This window comes from Octodon degus, unplaced genomic scaffold (genome assembly GCF_000260255.1).
Source record: "Octodon degus isolate 3935 unplaced genomic scaffold, OctDeg1.0 scaffold00093, whole genome shotgun sequence".
In the NCBI taxonomy this organism is placed as follows: domain Eukaryota; kingdom Metazoa; phylum Chordata; class Mammalia; order Rodentia; family Octodontidae; genus Octodon; species Octodon degus.
Genome location: NW_004524669.1, coordinates 6,298,616 through 6,309,258, shown reverse-complemented (window position 1 = coordinate 6,309,258; position 10,643 = coordinate 6,298,616). Strand labels below are relative to the sequence as shown.

General features: G+C 47.9%; 1 protein-coding gene across 1 annotated transcript; it reads right to left on the bottom strand.

The window, feature by feature from the left end:
• Window positions 1-1,810: 1,810 nt before the first annotated feature.
• Window positions 1,811-9,173, bottom strand: Hoxc13 (homeobox C13). The gene is made up of 2 exons (XM_004637911.1): window positions 8,330-9,173; window positions 1,811-2,673 (listed from the first exon to the last, which is right to left on the bottom strand). Exons 1-2 carry the CDS (start codon window positions 9,057-9,059, stop codon window positions 2,417-2,419), a joined length of 987 nt encoding a protein of 328 aa, XP_004637968.1. The 5' UTR covers window positions 9,060-9,173; the 3' UTR covers window positions 1,811-2,416.
• Between the last annotated feature and the right edge of the window lie 1,470 nt (window positions 9,174-10,643).

Here is a 10,643-nt window from a genome sequence, read left to right as displayed (position 1 = left end):
AAATGAAATTTAAAAAGCTTCAGCCCCATCAGGCAAATAGAAAACCTGGAAAACTCTGATTTCCAACCTGATTTCTCCACCTCCAGTCTTTCTGTGTCTCAGGAGAGGAAAAATATTATATATAAATAAAAATTGCTGCAGTAAAGATTTAATCTGAGATAACATTGTTTTAGGCTATATTGCTTTTTAAAAGTCTCTTAACCTGACAACTTAACGATCTCATTAACTCTGCCAGATAGGGAGATAGGCACAGACGCGACAAGCAAAACAAATTAGTGGCAGCATCTACAAGGGTTTCTGATTGTCTTGATAGAATGAGGTTCCCAGGAATGTTAGAGAGTGAAAGTAGCACTGGTTTGGCAAACTAGGGGCCCAACGGGTACTAGTGTTACAACCACTGTGCACAGGCTGATATGGGAAAGAAAATAGTACAGCTTGGAAAAGCTGAGCTCAAAGCTGCCTCTGGCAGGCTGTATAAACAGCATTCCAACCCAGACCCCAGCCCTGAAATGGTCAGGGATTTGCCTCTGGGAGGACCCCAGAGGCCTAACATTAGCTTCCCATTCCTGTTGCCAGCCCTAAGCCACTGATTCTTAGCTGGGATGCTGCCTTCTTAGCACCCTGAACCAGACTCCAACTGGTGTGTGTGTGTGTGTGTGTGTGTGTGTGTGCGCGCACACACACGGGCAAGTGTATCAAAGCCAGGGACCTGTGTAAGGCAGACAAGCATTCTACCACTGAGCTCTATCCCCACCCTGAACCTTTAAGAACTATTAATGGAATGACCAGCAACATCCTTTTCTTACTTACCTCCTTCCAGGGCTTTTCAGTGGTAGATCACATCTTTTCTGCCTTGCCCTCCCACAAGCTCCTCTAAATTGGGGATCAGGATAGGAAGTTTCCTTTTGTCTACGTAGTGCAGACAACCAAAATAGCTAAAAAATGTAAGTGTAGCAAAATATAGGCTGTAGATCTATTGAATTGGGATGATGTATACTCATTCTTTCGCCAATCTGGCTGTCAGGATGTCCATGGATATAGTAGACGGTGCCCCAAAAAGCCATTAGACAGAGGGGTTTCAGAAGGAATCTGAGCAATAAAATCAAGGCAAAAAAAGATATTTTATTTTAAAAACAGGTTTATGGGTTGCTTTTGCATTCAGTACATTGTCATCCAGACATCACAATACTATATACAGATACACAACATTAAAAAAAAAAAGAGCCTATTTCAGATGGACATTTCAAAAGAACACTGTTCTGTAATGTGCCAGTGGGAATGCAGGAGGTAAGGGGGGCCCCCACAGCACCAAGTTGGCTTTCAAGGAGGGTAATGTTAGGCAGCATCTACATTTAGGCAGCTAATTGGGGGCCAGTTATTTTAGCCTTCTAAACTAGCTCCTCTAGCTTTCCTTGGGAAATCGGTAGAAGTTAAAGTGTGAAGTGTCGCCCAGTGTACTGCTTTGTGGACTGGTGGTTGGTGAGGAGCCCTGCTGCTGTGGTGCCCACTCTCCATCCCCCTGGAAGAGAAGTTTCTCCTTAAAAACTTCTGCTTCTGAGCTTGGCCTAATGCCAAACCTCTTTAGGAGACAGGCTAAACTGCCTTTAGCAACATGGTTGGAGTTTCTGTCTGCCTTGGGTTTCCACATGAGGGGAGAGCAGAGCAGGGGAGGGCAAAGAAAGCTCTGAGAAGAGAAATTATTTCTGAGTTGGATGAAGCTAGCGGCTGTACCAACTCCAGCTTTTGTTGAAACATGAAAAAAAAAAAAAAAAAAAAAAGAAAAAAGAAAACCTACAAGCTCCAAGCATGGTCTATACTCCAGTCACGCTGCCAAGTTCCTAACAGATATCATTAATATTAACATGACTTTTAAAATATACACAGAAAATCATAACTGGGAAATCTTGCCTACGGAGTGTCTGTGGGGGTGATAGAGAAAAGGAGGAACTGGGAGGGGAGTACAAGCTTACCAGCTCCTGCACCCAAGCTGCAGCCTTCAGGAAGGTCATGTACCATCCTGGGCATAAGAAAGGGCAAAAATTAAGTCATTCAGGAGCTCCCAACCCTGCTTTGGTTGGAATGATTGGGCTCTCTGCCGACACTCAGCTTTTTGGTGAGGTGAGGAGTGAAGGCCAACAGCCTTTCTCCCACCACCCACCCAGACCCACCCCCAAAGCTGCTGATGCACAGCGAGTATCCTCTGGATGGGGGTGGAGGTGGGGAGGAGAAAGGGAGTAGGGTAAGGCCGAGGGCTTCCTTGAAGACTCTGCCTCCCGGGCTGGCGGGTGCACGGTTCCTCTTTCTTGTTAACATTAAATACTTTCTGCACCAGTGCAGGGTCCTTCGTCCTTCAATGGGTTCCGTTATGGTACAAAGCGGAGACATAAATAGACGGGGCGGGTGGCCTGGTGGGCGGTCAGGTGGAGTGAAGATGAGGAGCTTTCGATTTGCTGACCACCTTCTTTTCTTTCACCCGCCGGTTCTGGAACCAGATGGTGACTTGGCGCTCCGAGAGGTTCGTGGTGGCCGAGATGCGCCGGCGCTTCTCTTTGGTGATGAACTTGCTAGCCGCATACTCCTTCTCTAGCTCCTTCAGCTGCACCTTAGTGTAGGGCACACGTTTCTTGCGCCCACGCCGGTAGCTGCTCACCTCGGGCTGTAGGGGAACCACGTCTGCGGGGGAGAGAGAAGGTGGGCAGGAGGAATTGAGGTGCCAGGCTGGTCCCGGTGGGGCCCACCAGGCTGCTGCGGGGCACAGGATCTGGGCAGTGATGCAATGGGTGCTGGAGAATTTCTCTGCCTGATGAAGCCCTCTAATCCTTTGCACCTCACTTATTAGCAGTGCCACAAATTGGGAGGTTGCTGGTATAACAGCCTCCTGGGCTACAAACTTTAAGGAAAGGGGCTCCCAAAACTAATCAAGATAGTACTTTGATAACAGCATATATTTTTTTTATAGTACAAAGATTTTATTTTTTATAGCGATAACAGCATATATTGGGGCCGGGGAGATGGCTCAGTGGAATAAGCACTTCTCTAGCAAGTGCAAGGGCCTGAGTTCAATCCCCGGTTCCGCAAAAAAAAAAAAAAAAAGCATATTTTTTTTTAACAATATATTTTTATTTTTATTTTTGGTCAGAACTGGGGATTGAACTCAGGCCCTTGTGCTTGCCAGCGAAGTGCTTATGCCACTGAACCATCTCCCCAGCCCAACAATGTATTTTTAAAGTCAAATGGAATGCCCCCCAAAAAACCCCATGATGAACAAAATATCAATCTTTAAGCAAACACAGGATCAATATTACTGATTTTTCCTTTTCCCTCAGGGTCTAATGTGGCCCTTTAGAGCACTAGTCAATAAGGAATCTTGATCCTTTTGAGGGAATCTTCTAAATTCCCCCTGGCCTGCCATGCCTTCAGGATTTGGAGCATTTGTGGAAAAAAATCCTTTCTTCTTGCACTTAGCTCCCTGGGATGCCCATCAGCCTGTACCTGGTCCCCCTGCCTGAGGAAGGCGTTCTGTAGTATGTTTGTAGAGGGCACAGCCCACAGAGGTCAGCTTCAGTGGGCACACAGATGGAAAGTGTCCTCATACTGTTGGGCACTGGCCTTGCACTAAGGACTTGAAGCACCACAACCACCACAGGAAAAGAAGGTCGTGTCCAGGCGAAGGCAGCTTGCATAGGGGGCCGACTACTCTAGAAATGTGTGTGTGTGGTGGTGGGGGGCACCTCAATGTTATGAATTATATACCCAAGTTGGGAGGACCTGCCTCAAAATATAAGCAATCAAGCCCCTATGAACAGAGGATTCACACTCAGGTCCCTACAAAACAGAGCAAACCCTATTCCAGCTTCTCAACCATTCACTTCCTTCAAGCCTAAAAGAAACTATTTGTGCACCAACCTCAACCTGAAACCCTAACATCCCCATCTCAAGAACTACCAGTTCAGTTTTTTCAGTCTCTGAGAATTTCACATGGACTAAAAATAATATGTAAGATTTATTCCCATCTTCCAATCCCCACTCTCACCCCTGGCGAGTAAACAGTCATGGTAACACTTTTAAGGAGAACTGGCAATGAAGAGGATCATCTGAAAAACAGCTCTCAGTTTTTTCCCATGTAACTGTTAGAGTTCATCAGTAAGAACTTAATGAGAGGGACTGGATAATCTGGGGTTTCTTCTTCAATCGTACAATTCTATGAAACTAGAGACAGCTGGGAGCGAAGATACTATGTTCTTCTGAAATGCTTCCTCACACTCCACTCTCACAAAACACTTCCCTTATGCCAATTCCCATTGGGTCTACAGGTTGCAGGATAAAAACAGCAGAGGCCACAATCAAAGACTGGGGAAAATAGCACTCAGGAAAAAAGTGGGAGTTTCACTGGCATGCTTTGGCTGTCTTCATGCTAACAATTTCTTGTGAAAATTGTCCAGTTTGTAATTTTTCTCTTCCTTTGTGTAAATAAGCCAAGTTTTTTTTAAATCTGAAAAACAAACACCTTAACTTAACAGAAAAGATCATCTGTGCTAAAAAAATTCATACAATATAATTTTAAAAAAATTTCAGTTCTCAAATTGTTTTATTCTTATAGATACACCCATGATTGGGGAGACTGATGATGATTCAGGAACAAGAAAAATGAATGGGGTAAGTAGTGAAGCCATGAGTTTTTGTTTTTAAATCCTTCAAATATTTTTTCAGGTTTATTTTATTAAACCCCTTTACAAAATCTGGAATCAGAGAGCCAGCATAGGCAAAATAACTTAAATCACAGGACAAGATTTTAAATTTTTTTCAGACTCTTAAAATATCTACAGAGTGATTTGATTTGAAACTGTCTCATTGCTGTTTATCAATAAAATTTTGGAAAAAAAATAACTACAGAGTATATTTTAAAACAGAAATAGGCCACCTAAAACAACCCACCTTTAAAACATCTCTTTTTTCCTGGAGAACAAAGTAGATTAAAGGTGGGCTCAGTTGCTGAATTAACCAAGCACTTGTTCCTGGGTTTGTTTTTCAACCTCACTTTTCTATAAACTCTCATAGTTGTGTACTCAATTTCAGCACCCTAACCTCCAACTCAATTTCCAATGATATTTAATCAACCTAGTCCTAAAATAATCAGTTTAAGAAGTAGGCAACTGGTCTAAATTGATTACTTTGCTCTATAGGATGCCAAAGATTATTAATTTGGCTAAGTTTCATTGGTTAGAACAAACTGGGGATTGTTCTGGACTCCTCTGGAGATAACTCCAGCCTGGCTTTCTCAGAAAAGCCCCGTTTCATTGCCTGCTGGCTACAGGAAGAAAGTGGAAACTACAAATATGAACACATCTGATACCTCAAGCTGTGTCTACGCTGTCTACAGTGAGCCGGGGCTTGGCTTATTAATTTCACAATCACATCTCCCTAGTGTCTTTTAGATCACACATACCCATCTTTTTCTACCTGGGAGCATAATCAACACCTTGGGAAAAAAATTAAAAGATCATTGCTCAGCCACAGTTTACTCTTGGGGCTGCAGGTTCCCACAGTCCACCCACTATACACACACACACTGGGAGTAGAACTCAAGACCTTGTACTTACCCAGCAGGCATTTGTGTCACTGAGCTACACTCCTGGCAATCTACCCACTTCTGATTACCTACCCTCAAAAGCAGACTCTGGGCCTGAAGGGTATCTTGTGCAGACAGAAATCCCACTAGCTGCTCTTCTCAACCCCAAAGCACCTACTGTTTTCTCTTTTCCCCCTTCAAACCAATTTTTTTTCTCTCTCCTCCCTAATTCTCTCCTGGAAATTCTATTTCTCTTAGGAAAAGAGAAGAGAAAAGAAAAAGAATGTCTATACTTACTAGAGGGAGGAAAAAAAAAACCCCACAGCAATGAAGCAAGGGTCTGTATAATTGGGAGAAGGAAGAAGCCACAACACATCTTGGCCCTAATTATCTGGATCTTTCTGAACAATTGCCTCCATCTCTCACACCAGCCCAGACTGCCATAGATGAGGTTTCTCAGAGCCAGAGGCATTGAAGAGAGACAGTGGTGTTTATGCCTAGATGCTGCTGAACAAACCATAATTGCATAGACAGAGTTATCTAGAAATCTCACTACTTCTAAAAGATCTGTGTGGGTAGAAAGAAGGAGGGTGTCTGAAGATAATTTCTTTTTCATCTGCCTCCTGACTGGACCTCTGTACTCCTGGAGATATAGCAGCCAGGCTCGTTTCCACACAGAGAAGGTGTGAGCACAAAGCTGCTAAGGCACGCTGGGTTTTATATCCGCTTCCATGCCGTAATTTGCAAGTGTATTAAATCTCAATTGGGCTGTATTGTCTTTTATTTCAAAGATATTTTTCTCTAGGAGGCTGTGATCAAGAAGTGTTTATTTTAAATGAAGCTTTTTCTTTTAAAAACCTTCAAAATGTTTGTTTTGCTTAAAGATGTTTCTGAGCTTCTCTCCAATCTTACCCTTACTGAGATAACAGAGCATCTTCCTCTTTCATCTCTTCATGCTAAACCTTTGCCCATTGTTGTGGGCCTCCGCTCCTGAGTACAGTGGGTCTGGTGGGCACCTGCTCCTCGCCCAGGGGCCCCTTGACATGATCCACATCCTCTACTGTCCCAGGAATTCCTCTTGGACCCTCATCTTCTAAGAGGCTTTCTGTTTTGGTGAGATAGAGAAATAAAGGGCATTCTCTCTATAGTATACCTACATGTGAACTATCTTCTAGAAATGTATTGAGTGTTTCATATTATGTGGTTAACAAAATTCCTGCAGTCAATTCAGAGGTGACGCATCCTTGCACTAAAATGCCATCATACTCAATACTGGCAGGGTGCTTGAATGCTTTGTGATGGTATTCAGTTGTGTTAGTCTAAGTAATCTCATAACATTTACAAAAATGCTATTTACTAACATGAACAATATCTAATCAGTTTTTGCTTGGCAGTACTAGGGATTGAACTCAGGGCCTTGAGCCCAGGAGCTCATGCCTGCTAGACAAGCACTCCTCCACAACTGAGCTAAATCCCCAGCTCTCATTCAGTGATTTTTCACTGCCTGCCTCTGTTTCCAATCCGGGATGCAGAGGAATTTCAGGCCCATCTTTAAGAAATCTCAGGGTCTATGCTTTCTAATGAAAGTATCCCTGGGCTCAGCATGTATATAGGGTACCCCTCTGGGTGTTATGGTATGACATATCTATGTCTGCTGTGGCCCTCCAACCCTAAAGGCCTTAGAAGGGAGGATCATTTCCCTCTGAGCTCCGTTTACATGAAGAGTAGCCTCAAATTCATAATTTTCTAGACCTAGAAAAATTCCAAATTTTCAAGCAGAGCAGGACCTAAAGCTCCTCATGTGATTCTGGGAAACCTGGGACTGGTCTTTCTCCCCTGGGGAGTGATGGAAGTTGCATTCTTATTCAGACAGCCTCCCTTGGAAAAGGAAAAGGTCTTCAGACACCTCTCCTCCCCTTTACACAGATAGGACCCAAGAGCCCACAGTCAGTACCCTTGATCCCAGATTCTCACAGGTCTCCTTCCTCCTCCTTTTATCCTAGGCCCCCTTTCTTTCTCTGGGGCATGGTAAATGACTCTTGATCACTTCATCGGGAGTTGTCAGTGGAAACATTCACAGTATTTGAGTTCAGTGTACCAGAGAGGTATACTGAAAGAAAATTTTAGATCCCGGGAGAGGGGTTCAAGACCCCTTTTCTCCACTCCCTCTCTAGAATTATAGCTCTTCTCCCTAAACAATCAGGACATTTGGGCTGAATTTTAAAATTAAGTAAAAAAAAAAAAAGTCCTACATGTCTACAGACTACAAAATAGATCCCTATTTTTTTTTTTAAATTAGTGCCTGAGTGATCCTGAAAATTCAGGCAAACAACAGGAGGTTTCTTAAAAATTCTCCCAATTATTCAGTGGGTTGAGGGTTTCAGCCTCGGTTTCAAGGCACTGAAGACCCATCCTAACCCCATTCCTTTGGAGACCGGGAACCCTACAGGAGGCTGGAGCGGGCTGGGGGAGGAGGAGTCGAGCTCCAAACCCGAGCCGAGCCGGCGGCCGGGCGCTCGGGCGCCTGTGATTGCTTCACTGTCGACCGGGCAGCTCCGAGGAACGTGTCGGAGCAGATTTCTTCCCCAGCGCATTCCTCAGCTCAGCTCGCCTGGCCGGCTCCATCGACAGCCCAGCCGAGCCGGCGCGCCGGGGCCAGACGGCGGGGGTGGTTGGGGCGCGGAGCCCCGGGGCAGGCAGGGCGGGGAGGGGTCCCAGGCAGCTGCGGCGGCGGCGGCGGCGCTAGAGCCCCTTCCTTACCTGGGAAGGGAGACTTCCAGAGGTGGGCGGACTGAGACTGCTCCTTGGAGCAGTACACCTGACTGTCCCAGCCATTGGAGAGAGCCCAGTGCTGGTAGCCTTCGACGGGGATGAGCGCGTCGTGACGCGGCTCCGGGTGCCCGCTGATCCCGGGCACCACCGACACGTCCAGGTAGCCGGGCATCGCCTGGTAGGAGCTGGCGAAGCTGGGATAAAAGGCGAACTCCTTGGCCCTGGAGGACAGGTCGTCACCGGGCAGGGCGCCCGACGGCTCTGGGTACTTATCGCCCGGGTGGTAAGCGCAAGGCTTCTGCTGCAGGTTCACGTTGTGCGACAGGCGGCAGCCGTAGTAGCTGCCGCCGAATGGGTAGCCATAGCCCAGGGTGGCGCTGGACGAGGTGGGGGGCGCCGGCGGCGGGGCACATTGGCGCGCTGCCTCCGGGGCCGGGATGTCCGTGTAGACGGCGCCCTGAGGGGCGCCCAGAGGAGCCGGCGGGCGGCCCAGCACCGCGTGCGGAAGCAGGTCGCGGCAGTGGCTGGCCGGGCAGCTGCTGCCCAGCCCGTCCATGCTCGGGGCTTTGCCGGGGCTCGCTCCGCTGCAGCCGCCCCCTGCTCCACCCGCGCCACCGCCTCCCCCGCCGCCGCCGCTGCCGCTCTCCGCCGCGCTGTCCTCATAGACGTACATAAGGCTCTCCGGCCAGCGGGGATGCAGGAGCAGCGAAGTCGTCATGACATGATCTGCTCGAGCTTTTTAAAAACTCCACTTGCCAGAGGCTGCGAGCTAGGGAGACACCTCGCTCCCTTTTTCCCTCCCCCATCCCTCCTCCCTTCGTTCTCCACCCCTCCCCTCCTCCTCCTCCTCGTCCTCCTCCTCCACCTGGTGCTTTTACCTCCCTCCCCAGGGTCTCTCTGCGCATGCGGAGACACTTCATTAAGAAATCCTCGGCTCCCGCCCACCTCGGCTCAGCGCTCCTCCTGCGCCCACGTGACGGCGGTCTGGCACGTGATGCCGCGTCTGGATCTCCAGGGGTTCCCTCCCCTGGAGGTGGGGTGGGGCGAAAAGAAATGAGGTTTTAGCTGATTGGTTCTCGGGAGGGTGAACGAAGGCGGGAGCTTGAACCTTTAAAGGGACAGGGCGACGCCCCCTGACAGGCGGGGGAGAAGGGAGAGGCCGAATTTGGCCGACGCAAAGGTGCCTTGGGAGGAGAGGACGGTTCCTGGGCGCCTCCCCCTAGGCTCAGGATGTGCACCAGGGAGACAGAACCCTATCCTCCAACCGATCGTCTGCCGAAGTCCATAGGCTGGGGTCTGGAGCTAAAAGTTAGGGCGAAACTGGATTTTAAAATAATAAATGAAGAAACTAGAAATCAGGCAAGATCGCTCCAGCTCCGGCAGGTTTCGCTCCAGCTCGCGGTTGGAAAGAACCCAACGACGCCTTGCTGCGAGCCTCTGATGCTGAGATGGTCCATCTCCGACAGTCACCGCTTTCCCCCACACCCCAGTGGATCTGAAAAGGAGCCTCTCCTCTCCTTGCTGGTAGTGAGAGCTGGAGAGATGTGACAGCTCCCAAACACAGACTTCGTCACGGGGGTAGTGGGGATGAAGACCGTGCAGCGAGGATGCAATATACTCTCTGAGAGAAATGGGGGACACAATAGAAATAAAAGCCTGAGAGGGAGGATTTTTTTCTTCCCTCTCCAAAGAAATGGGAACACAGGACTTGGTCTAGGAAAGCAAAATCCCTCAATGCTAAGAAAGCGTGCCATCTTGTACAGGTATACGCTAGGAACTGTGGAAAATAGGGAAGATTGACCTCCCTCTCGGAGGGATCGCTCCCACGTGTAGCCTTGCACGACCCGGAGGTCCGATCTCAGTCCCGCAGGACCCGCCTCCGACGCAGTCCCCAGATGAACAACCTCTCTAACTTCCACACTTTCCTCAGCGGCACCCCATTTTATCGCAGAGTATTTTCATATCCCAAAACCATCCCCTATTTCAAAGAAAAATAAAGACCAATTTACTGATTTTTCAGAAGCTCTCCTTCTTTCCTCCTGGGACCGGTTCTTGTCCAGGACCTCAACGGAGTCACGCCCAATGGGGGTCATCTCCGTGGAATTGAGCCAAGTTCCATTTCGGTAAGGGCCTTCCTGAGAAGAGGTAATAAAGGGGAGTGCAGAGGGAGAGGGGATAGGATTCCCTTTTTTTCTGCTTCAGGTTTTTCAATGTTGGATGCTCACGTTTTCCCAAGCTGTTGCCACTCAGTAGGCTGCCCCACTTGGCTATACCCCCTGAACCCCTCAGTCCTAAGAGCAAT